The sequence below is a fragment of the Plectropomus leopardus genome, chromosome 6, assembly GCF_026936395.1.
Source record: "Plectropomus leopardus strain MGB_pleo_1.0 chromosome 6, ASM2693639v1, whole genome shotgun sequence".
In the NCBI taxonomy this organism is placed as follows: Eukaryota; Metazoa; Chordata; class Actinopteri; order Perciformes; family Serranidae; genus Plectropomus; species Plectropomus leopardus.
The window spans coordinates 34,226,463-34,240,175 of record NC_142181.1 but is presented as its reverse complement, the minus strand read 5'-3'; the positions used below and the strand labels follow the sequence as shown (position 1 = coordinate 34,240,175).

The 13,713-nt window shown below is 38.0% G+C and overlaps 1 protein-coding gene across 2 annotated transcripts in view; it reads right to left on the bottom strand.

Annotated features, from left to right (window-relative positions):
• The window catches only part of map4k1 (mitogen-activated protein kinase kinase kinase kinase 1), a 50,011-nt gene that overhangs the window by 30,670 nt on the left and 5,628 nt on the right, over positions 1–13,713 (bottom strand). For both annotated transcript variants that reach the window (XM_088079327.1, XM_088079326.1), the window contains exon 2: positions 444–501. In XM_088079327.1, coding sequence (XP_087935453.1) covers positions 444–501 — 58 coding nt within the window. The remainder of the gene's footprint in view (positions 1–443; positions 502–13,713) is intronic.

The following is a 13,713-nucleotide window of genomic DNA, read 5'->3' as shown; positions in this document are numbered from 1 at the left end:
TGTTATTGTGGTGGAAGTTTTCCTGTCGGAGTCTGCTGATCATGAAGTTAGTTTTTTTATTCAGGATTTCATTTATTTCTAGTTTATATTGTTTTAATTTCTTCTTTTTGTCTTCTGTTAGGTTGGTTGCATTGATGGATTCTAGCTGTTTGATTTTTTCTTGAAGTTCAGATTCTTGTTTGTTTTCTTTCTTTTTCTTACACTTTTCTTACATACCTCTACTCTTACCACGGACATAAAGATATGTGTATTTACATGCTACAACTGTTTGATCCATGTGAGAGCAGCTGAAGACGTGAATACTGTAATATAATAGAGTAAAAACGCGAACCAGGAACAGTTTTTACTGCTTTTGCTTTTCATATTTTACACATTACTTGAGTAAATACACTAGGCTGGAAACGTGTCCATTAAAATGAGAAACATTTAGATATACTTCTCACCTGGTTCCATCTTGATGACCTTCAGGGCCGCCAGCTCTCCATTCTGCTTGTTACGTGCCTGAACACACAAAGACACATGTACAGGATGTTAAATTTAGACTTTGCAGTCAGTTATTGGCAGTGTGGAAGAAGTACTTACAGCTTACATGTAGCAAAACTACAGTGTAAAATACTCTGTCAGTAGTATAAGTGCTAGACACATCGTTCAACAAAGAATTGAAAAACAGGGTAAAATCTTGATAAACTGTAGAAAAGTCTGTCTGTGTTTATAAAAAGCAAAATCTTAACTGCTATAATTGTTATATATGTTATTATTTGATGTTTATTCGCACAAATTATTAATTTGATTTATTTTCATTAATATTGATTTGTTGTTTTACTAAAATTACACTGGAACTATGTTTATAACACTGTCTGGAACATGTTTACATACTATGTTGTGTATGTAAACGCTCATGTATCACCTTAGAGCGTGCACACTGCTCGCCTGAGCAGCACTTGTTAGGCGCTTCGGAGCTGCGTCTCAGCTGCAGCACATCTACAGAAACAGTGCCTCAGTGTTTTTTACGCGACACTCGCATTTTTTGACTCTATACCACTTTATACTGCAGTTTAAAGTCTCTCTCTGTCACAGAGATGAGGAAACACAAAGATGTCTGTTTTACCTCAACTTCTTTGCTTCCCTTTCAAAACAAAAGCCCTCTGACTGTGTCTCTGTGGACAGAATGCCATTAGCTGCTGATACAATGCATTTTATTTTGAAACATTTACAGGATGGGGTTGTCAGCTGTGCAGGAGCTTGTATAACTTCATAAATGAGTGGAATATGTACTTATAAATATGAAAGTACAGCACTCATATCAAGTTAGAGTGTGCACACTGCTCGCCTTAACAGTGCCTGTCAGGCGCGTCTGAGCTGCGTGTCAGCTGCAGCACATCTAGAGAAACAGTGGCTTGCCGTTTTTTTACACGTGATGCTCGCGTTTGTTGACTCTATACCACTTTATACCATGGTTTAAAGTCTCTCTATGTCACAGAGATGAGGAAATACAAAGATAAATGAGTGGAATAAGTGCTTATAAATATGAAAATACAGCACTCATATCAGCAGACAGTGGTTTACCTTAAGGCCCAGTTAAGGCTGGACTATTTTGATGCAGAAAGATTGTACTTGTTATAATTATTTCTGTTAGAGAAAAGTTATAGTGTTATTCAAATTGCATTAACTTTACTGTAAAATGTTTTGTTGGACTGCTAGATTTGAGGTTTGTTACTGTAACAAAGACTAACTGTTTTGTTACTCCTCCTAAGAGTGTCTTGAATTTTACATTGTTTTATTTATTTTGCTGTTGGATTGCTACATGTAGATTGCTCTACATTCCTTTTACTTGTGTGGAACAAGCTCTTGCATTAATTTTATTTTGGAGAGACTTTATATCAGACTGTAAAACACAGATTACCAGTTAAGACCGGGCTATTTGTTGTTGGGGAATAATGCCCTGCAGTGTATTACAAGTTTTAAAATGTTATTTTCAATAAATTTGTTGTTATAATAATTAGGTAATAAAAATCAATGAAAAAAATAATCGATAGATTAATCAATTAATCAAAAAAATAATCAATGGATTAATCTTTAAAAAAATAATCGTTAGGTGCAGCCCTACTAAAAGTACATCAACATCGTAATACACTACTTAGTTTTTTGGTTTGTTTTTTTCCAGAACATTATATAATCTGAGAGCCAGCAGAGCTCCATTTGCATGTTTTCTGTCCAGATCAGTGGAGTGCAACAAACAGCCCAGCACACCACTCTGTGGCATTAAGGAGACACACACACACGCACACACACACACGCACGCATGCACGCACGCATGCACACACACACACAAGCACGCACGCACGCACACATGCACAAACATTATGACCTTTAAAAGTGTGATACCAGAAAATGGTGTCACTTCTCTTTGCTTATTCACACTATTTATAAACAGAAACCATGAAGGCAACTTTCTTCACACACTCAGTGGTGTCCAAAGCAAAAAAACTTAAACTTAAAAAAACTTTTCACATAAACCTGAAAATAATCAGAATATTTGAAAATTAAAAACAACATTTAAAAACACAAAAACAGGGTCATGACATACATGATGAAGAGGAATATTTCAGATCCTGCACAATCTAATGGTAAGCAAGCAAGTTTAAGCATATTTGTAGCACTGACCGACTTAACTTTGCACAAAAGGTCAAATTTTAGAACTAAGTGAAAGTGCCAGAAGTCAAATTGTTATTCTAAGCAAATGAGAGCTTTCTCAGTGTCAGATCATGGCCAGACTAAATATTCATACGGGGCAGTGAACAGGACTTTAAAACTTTTGCAAGACTTCTGTGGCTCAGGAGAGTGGGTCGTCCATGATCCCTGGCACATTGTTATGCTGATATTACTATTTGTTATTAGAAAAAAAAAACCAACTTGTTACATTTGAAAAAAATGCAAAATACTATAGAAGTACCAGTGGTCTCAGGATTTTGGAACCTACTGTAAATATTATCTAAATGGGTCTAAGCTGCCTTTCCGACTGTTTTGTACTAAAGCTGTTGTTAATATAGTGCTGTTGTGAATGAAAGTCTCTTAATGATACATTATAAAGCTGAGAGAAGGACACTCCATGTCAAACACTAAAAACTACCATAACATGCTGCTGTAAAAATGGTGTAGCCCAGTGACATTCAACTTACCGCCGACGGGCAAAATCTGACTCCTGATAGGGTGCTGGGTGGCTCCCAACCATTTTCTAGTTACCAATAATAATAAAGTCATTCACACTGGACATTATCTTTGTAATTTCAGTATACATAAAGTGGCAGAGTGCATAGAACAGCATCAAAATAGAGCTTATTTATCAAAAAAGTGCCAGTGGAGGATCAACTGCACCACCCAACAGAGGTCCTAGTTAAGCCCCTAGTGCTGAACCCTAGCAACAATCTAAAATGTTAGAAATACTGTACAATAACAGAAATGTCTTTAAAACGTAGAAAAACATCCTGAAATCCTAAAAACAATGTAAAATCCTAGAAATGTCTTAAAATCTGAGAAATGTCCTAAAATCCTAGAGGCATGTATGGGGCTGCTGTGATTGGCCCCAGGCCTCCTGTCATTTAGTACAAGAAGCCTCCAAGCAAAGAAAGTTAAGTGTCACTGATAGAGACTCTACCTCTATTAATCACACTACTGATGCTTTACTTTTTTTATTGTCTCTAAATGCGTCTTTATAGTTTCTGTTTATTTATATCTTCTTTTTTTTCCGTCGCTTTTACTCTTAACAGAGTATCTCTACACTGCGGTATTGATATTTTTTACTCAAAGGTAAAGGAGGCGAGTACTTCTTCCACCACTGTAAATACAAGACTGTAGTTCTGACACAACAGCCCACCTGTTTCACTGAGAGGAAATACCCATTCACATTCTGTCCCCCGTGAAACACACAACAGTCAGACATGTCATCAGTCAGCAAGGCCAGGACTGGTCGAACACAGAGACAGCGGAAACTCCACTGTCTCAGAGAGAGACTTTCAAAAACATGACACACGAGTATCTCAGCAGCAAATATCTTCAAAAGAGCAAATACGTTCAGCTGGAAAGTATTATGATCATCAAAGGACAAACCGCCAAGTCATCACATACACTGTTTTTAGATTCACTGTTATCACCGAAATGTCATATCATCTCATATTCCTCATATTTCATGAAATGAACAGGATGTTTTTGGTTTTAAGATGCTAATTAAATGAAAACCATGCAAACGAAAATAAACGGCTTTTAACGAAAAGACAGCCGGCGGCCTCCTGCGCTGTCAAAACGCTACTTTCATTTTGGCAGAAAATCAAATGAAAACCCATCATGGAAGCTCCACAGTCGGACGCATGTTAGTGTTGGCGATGGTCCACCCTCTGAGTTTGAAATGGCACAGTGGAAAGTCGGAGTGTTGAGGAGGACGGTCATAAACAACTTGTTTTCATTTGAGAGACATAAACCAACACCTATAACGCTAACCATTTCGCTGCCTGATCATAACTTTTTCCCTTTGTGATATTTAGTTTTAGTTTTGAGGTATCTATGGTATGGAGTTGAATTAAACTTTGTTGTGCTCGCCAGCACATTCTCACTCCTAACTCACCAAATACAGATGCCTCAACAGCCCTATGTGTCACACTATAGTCGCATTTACACTGTTCAAGGCGGGAATATCACGCCGCTTTGCTGCCTCGTCATTCTGTATAAAGCGTCCGATCACAGAAAGGATAGACAGAGAGGTCTCTGGAGTTAGTATGAGCACTGAAACAAGCTCTACGTAAAACGTAAAGTCAGAAACGTGAGCATGGGCGGCACGAGTGTGACATTTTTGAAGACATGTTTATGTGCTCGACCCACTGCGGGAGATTTAAAAAGCAACTGTTGGCACAACAGCTAATAGAAAGAAGAAGAACAGCAGCTGTCAATTTCCACAAACTGAAAAAACAATGAGGTTCAGGAGCGGCTTAACCTCCAAACAGAGGATGAGATCAGCAAAACGGGAGCAGCTTGGCAATAACTTAATTGCAAATTGCAAGAAATTACTAGATTTGGAAAATTAGTTTTAAAAATAAATTATATTTATATATATAATCATATATTTGAAATTATTTTAAAATAATTATTATAATTTTTAAGAACTTTTTAAGTTATTTCCTGTTTTGTACTTCTTTGAGTTTTTTTTCCTGTCATTTGTAAGTAATTTTCATATATTTCTTCAGGGTTTTTTTGGCAATTTTTTGGGTTATTTCTTCCAAAATTTGTCATTGCCTTTTCCCTGTGTTTTTGAAGGAAATCATGCCAATTTGCTTGTTAACTTCAAAAGGGTAAATTAAAATATAGTGACTCAAAAAGTGCTTGACCAAACAGCTGCGCACAACGTTAAAGGGATATTTTACAGTTCTTTGCAGTTCATGCACATGCTGCCTCAAGACACAAAGACATGAATTACATGCGTATTAAAGCAGCTAAAATTCTGATTGGTTATTTTTAAATAACTTGCTCATTTCACAAATTAGTGTTGACAGAAAAAGGTGTTTTCTGTAGGTACACGACAGCACACAACTTCAATAACTGTCTGATGTGTTTCTGAAAAAGTTTAGTCATGTTTATCGTTAGAGAGCACATTACATGTACCTGTAAAGTACCTTGTTGGACATTATTACACAACACTTATAGTTAACACGGTTCATAGCAGGTAAAGACTTGCTTCTGGGAAGCAGCAGAACCTGTTTATAGTGCAGCCAAACCTTAAGTTCAGTTGAGACCAACGCAAGCATTTAGTGTTTGAAAGGTATGTAAGATAATGAAAGCAACAATGACAATGGAAACTCCACACGAGTGAGGGTATGTTAGTGTGTCAGGGAGTGTAACATTACAGAGGTCACTGGGAGGAAAGATGCCCCGCAAGTAAACAACTAAACACAAACACGAGGTGGACGTCACAGTGGAAGCCGCAGAAACGTTTCCATCTTGAAGAGTATGCTGTCTTAGAGCTCTTTCCCTTCACTGACCTCTGTGATTACACGGCTCAGATGATACTTGATTTGTTGCTAAAGCCTTTTACCTGAGCATAGGGTGTCTGCTGAATATTAAGGAGTATTGAAAGTTGAAAAATAAATTTAGCAAATTAAGGCCTTTGACCCTTTGAAGCCTAACAGCTAAACAGGAAATGGCCCCAAAATTTGCAAGAAATTAATAGAGTTACAAGGTAATTACCTTAAAATACTACTACTACCAATAATAATAATAATATTAATATGATGTTAAGAAAGTACATGCATATGTAAAATGTACTGTCCCTTTATTTATTATATATTTGTCTTTTTTTCTTGTCCCTTTTTTCTTTTTTGCAATCTTTTTATATTTCTTATCAAGTCGGTCATTGTCTTTTTCAATAAATACAATCAAATTACTTACAGGTGAATCTAATGGAAAAAATGAATATTGTGAAAAAGTTAGTTTCTTAGTGATTGAATTCAAAAAGGTAAACTTTCATATATTGTATATTTATTACACATAAATCAAAATATTTCAAGCCTTTTTTGTTTTAATTTTGATAATTATGGCTTATAGCACATTAAATTAGAAATCCGGTATCACAAATTATCAATTTTTTCATCATTCAAAAAATTCTAAGTATGTAAATTTAAAAACTCAGTGCTTGGTTGGGGATCCACTACTACACCATAATAAAAATTAAAATAGAAAATGTTTGAAATATTTTAGTTTATGTAATGAGTCCAAAATTTTAAGTTTTTTTAGATGCACCTGTATTTAACCTTATGATGGGCAAATTGGCTTCATTTTATCCGAAAACATGGGAAGAAGGTAATGAGCAACAAAAGAAGAAATGACCCACAAGTTAGAGAGAAATCTGTGAAAAGTGAATGGCTATGTATATTCACAACACCGGCCCTTACCACCTCCGCCAAAGCTACTCTAAGCACCGCTTCATCAACACTCAGACCCCAAAGTGACAGACAATCACCACCTCTGCATTGACTGTTGACCTAGATATCAACACACACACAAAGCAAGTGTGATGTTTGACACTACTTCTGTTTATCTCTATCTAGCAAACAGCAGTTCCGTACCATAAACTAATGGGCAGATTTTTTGCCATTGTGTTTTCAGTCTGTTTACACATTCCCTCGTCTGGAAGTCAGTGGCTTTTTGGTCAGATGCCAGAGATAAGGTCTGAGGTTAACAAAAGCTTTAGAGACTTTCATGTTTCTTTTTGCAACATAAAATCAATGAATAAATACCCTACTTGTGAACTTTGAACTTTGCATTCCATTGCAAGTTGGAAGTCAATAATTCCTTGTTGGTTTTTCCAACCTCTGATTCCCGTTTGGCTACATGCAGATTCATTGCTGTAGGTACCTAACAGAAGGGAGGAGTGGGCTTGAAGGCTATTACATGCTGGCATTTTTATTAATGCGCAAATTAAATATCAATTTTTAATCACGTTAAGTGTTATATGGTATTAATGTTAACTGATGTCCAGGCAGCTTGACCAAGAATAAATATAAAAATAGAAAATAATAGAAATATAAAATAGAATAAAATAAAATAATATATGAAAACATAAATAAACAGGAAACAGCTATCAACAAAATCAAAAGAATGAGAAGAATGACTTTCCAACTCCGCAACTCTAACATTTCAAAATCACATGAATGCAGCTTAAAGCCTACAAGGGTCAACAAGAGCCGCAGACGCTTGCCGACGGTTCAACATTGACAGACGGCTGACTGTTGGCTTGGTGTGTCAGGGCCTTAAGCAGGGAAGTTGGGGGGGTTGTTGGGTCACAAAACTATGGACTTTACCCTGGAGATGTGTTTTCAGAACCGTGTTAAGGTACCTTCTTCCTAAAGCTAACCACAGCAACTTTACTTCAATTATGAAACTGTATATCAAGAACATAACTTAGTGGGGCATTAATTCACAAGATATCATATTAACAGTTCTACAGGGATGATACGTTGATCTCATTGACAGTTGACCATATTTGGCAAACAGCAGCTCTGTTCGTTTTTCCATTAGGCGTATTTTCTATTTGCAGTTTCAATTTGTACAGTATGAGGGTTAATGGAGACCTGTCTAGTGACTGCTATAACTCTTCTGGAATAAAGCAGTGCAACGGTTATCTCGATCATCTCCATAAACGAGGACCAGTGCCCCATGTATAATTGCTTTAGCACATTTAATCTGACAAAGTACTAAAGCACACACACACACACACACACACACACACACACACACACACACACACACACACACACCCACACACACACACAAAAATACCAGTTAAGGGATGTCGTTTGGCTACAATTTGTTTGATGTTCTTGGCATCATAAATGATCTCTCTTCCTCATTTTTAGGTTAAAGATAAATCAGTGACAACCAGAAATTCAGGCACATTTCATCTTAACCCTTTTAACACCTGCATTGACATCAGCTTTCTTGTGCTGTATTTGTTAGCATTTAAACATCTGGAACATGACAAAATGAGTTTGATTTCTCTAAAAAAACATTGGATAAAAGATGACAAGCAACTTGTCAACAAATGTCCTGCAAATTGAAAAAAAAGATGACAAGAACAATTCAGAAAAATTATATGTATAATTATTTTAATTATATATTTACAATTATGATACTGAAAAAAAGATTTTAAAAAAGTATTTATTTGTTTAGCACTTTCTTGAGGTCACTTTCTGCTTCTTTTTGTGTGCTTATTTTCAGGGAAATTTCTTGTAACATTACTTGCTAATTTTTGGACAACTTCCTGTTTTGCTGCTTGTCACCTTCTCCCCATTTTTTTTTTTTTACAGATTCAAGTCAATTTGCTCAGGTTTCAAAGGGTTAAAACACAAATGCATGCGTTCGCACAAAGACATACACAATCAACCACAGTGTTTCAGCAGAACCTGACACCGTAAACTCGACTCTGCAGGTTCTGTGTGTACTCTGCTGTTCCTTCTTTGTCTCACTTCTTCATTTCTCACGTCTGGGGTTGCACACTTTACACAGGTGCAGCCCACAGCTTCTGTGAGGCCTGAAACCAGAGATGCACCATGTCGAACGGCAACTCCAAGTGCAACTTAGTAGCACAAGCCACATCAGATAAAGAGAGTCAGGCTTTTACTGTAAGACGAGGAAGATCCTGACATGATTGCATGCAGAGTTGCAGTCAGCAGAAGTCTGAGTCAGTCCCAAAAGCAAATCAAGCCGAGTTATACCCTTTTAACAGAGGTAAAACCTGGACATTTTGTCCTTCAAAAACATTCTCTCTCTCTCTCTCTCTCTCTCTCTCCCTCTCCTTTTTGTCAGTTTCTTGGGCCTCTCTTGCCAAGTTGCTCATTGCCTTTTATACTCCAAGTTTCTGAAAAAAATCAAACCAAACTGCTCTGGTTTTAAATGCTTGTGAAAGGTGTCTGAATGCAGCACAAGCAAACGGATGTCAATCCAGGTTTCAAAGGGTTAGAAGAGAAAACAGTATAATTCACACACCAAATGTATTATATACATGTAAAGTATTTGCACATGCTGCTACTGGGCTCTAAATATTGAATGAGTGGGTGTGCTTCATTTTAGTGTGCCAACAGTTCGCTGTTTGTCAGTCTTCCCATATTTGTTTGTGTTTGTATTGGACATTAGGGGTGTAAATCACTTTTTTTTTAAATGATACAATATTATATTGATACTTTGGGCAACGATACAATATTTGCAAATATCACTAAGTCTGTCTTGATACAATTTTGATTTGATTTAAGGGCCTGCGATTGATATGGGCCGATATTATCTGCTCATTTAACATGCTCAAAACGGGGATTAATAACAAGATCTTTAAACATACATAAACAAACATAAAGGTCAACTCAATAATAACTGTCAAGTATCATAGACAAAACAACCATCTTTTGTAAGTCACGTTTCCACCACATATACAACATGCTAACATTATTAGCATTAGCCTATGGCATTTTACATTGCATAAATTAGCTTAGCAGCTAGCGGACTTCTCCTCTGCTCATAACTTAACCACTTTACATTAATTTATTCTTTCTCAAACTCACCGCTGATTTAAGTCCCTGCACCTCCTGACAGAACAGCATGGATGACTTTCAGTCTGCTTGCATTTTTTTTTAGTCCAACATTGTTGAAACAGAGCAGCAAATGTAACATTAGCAAGAAGTTGGAGAAATAAGATGCCCTACATGTACATGGTGTTTCTGGAGTACGGCTTTTGTTCCCATACCACATATGCAGTGTCTGTTAAGACTGAGTTTCTCCAAAAACCTAAACATTTCCACACTGATTTATTCCTGAGTAAATGATGTTCTCCTCATCATCTTTCTCTGGGCGGCTGGCCATCATCTGTGTGACAGTGACACAGGCTTTCAAAATAAAAGCACATTTGAAAGCGGATGATATGGATCAATGTTTACACTTTGAATCAATGTTACGTGATCCTTGCTCATTTGATATCGATGCAGATCGCTGGATTGTTACACCTCTATTGGACACGTGGTCTTTATGACATTTACACTGCATTCACTAAAATTTAGCAGTGGATCTGCTGGCTACAATGCCTGTCAAATGGTGTGCAGACTCCACTTGTCGCTCCGCAAGTGCACACCGACTTAAGAGCTTTAAACTGTGATTTGTCAGTCCATAATATGTTCAGCTGATATTCCAAAAGTGCTAACCCGAGATGATTCCTAACTCTCTTGGCTAACTCTGTTGGCCCTTGGCTAACACTTGTCCTTCATGTTTTGGCTCTCTCCCTGCTACAACACAGCTGAATTAAGTGATCACCTTGTCATAAAGCAGTTTCTGTGGTTCATAAAGAGATGATCATTTGAATCAGCTGTGCTGGAGCAGGGAGAGATCCAAAACATGCAGGACTGGTTGCATTTGAGGAAAGATTGACCATATTTGGACGAGAAAGAGAAAGAAGAGTATGGCAGCTAAGCCTAAACTTAAAGCCACTGAAGGGCTACCTACACAGGCTACTAATTGACACGCTCGCCTGCCTTCCATCTGCTTTTCTTCTGGTGAAAACAAGAGTCCAATTTCGTCTTGTCTTTGCTGTAGCTTATTTCTCACCATTGTGGTATTCAGTGAAACATGCAAGAACTCACCAATTTGTGTCCATAAACATCAAACAAGAAACAACTTTTCACCTCTACATTAAGTGTGACATGACCCGACATTAAGCTAAAAAGAAACTGTGCTCCTCTGTCTGGCAACACCTGTCACTGAATGATGGTTCCTACCTATATCGACACCCATGACATGACAGTGACCCCTACAGGACAGGTAGCATTTTAACACAAATGGCTGCTATAAAGAGCTTTGCTAAAGCAACACGTTGCCTGTTAATACAGCTCGATACAGGTATTATTGTGCACTTGGCACCAAAACAGGGACTGCCCATAGTTCCAACGGCACAAAAATCTATTGCCTTGTTAGTTCCATTGGACCAAAAGTCAATTTCTCGAAGAGCCTCCCTGCTTAAAAAAAAACAAACAGCTAAACATCAGCTTATAGTGGTAGATGGTTTTAGCTGGGCGAAGTTGGCCTCAGATGGTCCTGACCCAGTTCTTGCCAGTCTTTGATGGTTTAGCTAGATGGGCCACTAGCCAGATATGCTGGCGTGACCAGCCTGTCAAACTGAGCACATTTATCTTTATGCATATCCCATGACAGTAGACTGAACTGATTTGTGCCCTTTGCTTTTCATTCATTCACGTCATTACACTGTTATTTCTCCATACTCAAGGAGAGTGACCATCACAAGCTGGTATGAGCAGCTAAATATAAAAAAATTATGCAAAAAACATACCCTGAGAAGCTGGTTAGCCAGCTTAACCAGCTTAAGCTGATCAAACACCTACTGCTCTGATGTCTCATTTTCCGAAAGTACACACTCCCTGCAGTCAGACAACTCAATTGCCAGAAAAAATGTTTGCATTGAATGTTCCTGCAATCAACAGATGCGTTACATTTGTACATTATTTTGCCGCAGATATGTTGAAACTTTCTCAACAGCAATGCAATAAATGTGTGGTTAAGTTTAGGCATAAAAAAATGTTTGGTTGTGGTTAGAAAAAGATCATATTCTGGCTTAAATCAGTCATGTTTGGTAATACAAAAGATGCTGGAAAAACATGGACAGGATGTAGAAAAACATCCAGATTTGGTGGCTCACAAACTGCTGGGAAAAACCACAAAGGGTCAGTAAAAACACCCGCGATAAATGACAGTGTTACATGTTATGAGTTATTTGTGGACAGTTTGTATTCTCTTATCATTTATATTCATATGGGCTTGAAAAAAAAACACTTTCTCATGTCAGAGAGTATTTTTCTTTGTGCATTCATATTGTAAATTGCTTTGCTGGATATGACACACATGCTTTGGACTCAGTTCAACAAACAAGACTTCGATTCACTTGGAATACTGCACATCCACTCGCTCCTGTGTGTTGTCGTCCAGCAGGTAAAACCAGCTACTATCTCCAGTCACAGTGGTGACAGTTTTCTTTATGGAGGTGTGATGCCTCAGCAGGCAGAAATGTAGTCTGGGTGCATGCCACCAAGTGTGCTGTGATGATCATTTTTCTTAGAAGGAGCCGTTTATATCTAAATAAGCAGGTCTTTGTCTTCAGAGATTGTCATGTTGCACATGTTTCTACAGTAGCCCAGAACAAAGAAACCAACCCGTTCTCATCCCATGTCGAGATACATATCGTTGCTTTGTCAGTTGACTTCTAAGTGTACATATTACGCTCTAATGTCAACATTAGTGCATGGTTAGGATTAGGCAACAAAGGTACATTTTAAGGTGTAGAAAAAACATCACATTCAGACAGGAAGTGAATACTAGACTCCCACATGAAAGTCCAGTGTCTGACCTTCTCTCCTGCCCACCTGCCCACCCTGTAGGGACTTTTGTTCTCCTTAGATCAAGTCATTACTGGCAGCGTTTAAGTCTGATGCCGTCCACTGGCATATCATTTGGACCCATCAGGTTCTGTCTGTCATTTTCAACTGATGCATCCCGGCAGCATATCATGACTTACTTGACTTAAGCCCTTTGTTCCTCCAAGGACCAAAAATGACTTCCATTTCACTCGGCTGTTTGCAGTTTTTCTCACCAGTTGAGCCCACTCCTCGACATTTCTGCCTGGACCCCTCTTCTCCAGCTGTTCTTGGGGGGCTCTCCTTCCCTTGCTCCTTGTGGTTTCCATTTAAGGTTCTTGTTGGGTGATGTTTGTGACCAGTTTTTTTGAGGGTGAGTCCAATCCAACTTCACTTTCTCCTTAGAAATTGTAAATCAGTGGGTTGCTGGTTTATTCTTTTCTGCAGGTCTACATTGCTTACTTTGTCTCTCCACCAGATGTTCAGTATTCTCCTGAGAAAGTTGTTCATGAATGTTGGTCTGACACCCAATACAACAAAGACACAGGTCATGAAGCGCCACTCCAACACTGTCAACCCTATCCTTTACTCAACAAGACTCTGTTGTGGACACCACCGGAGGAAGAGAAGCCGACGTTAAGAGCAGGATCAATAAGGCCAGGGTGGTGTTTAACATGCACAGGAAGATCTGGAGCTCAAAACAAACCTCAACAAACACCAAGATACACATTTTTAACTCCAACATGAAGAAGGTGTTGCTGTGCATATC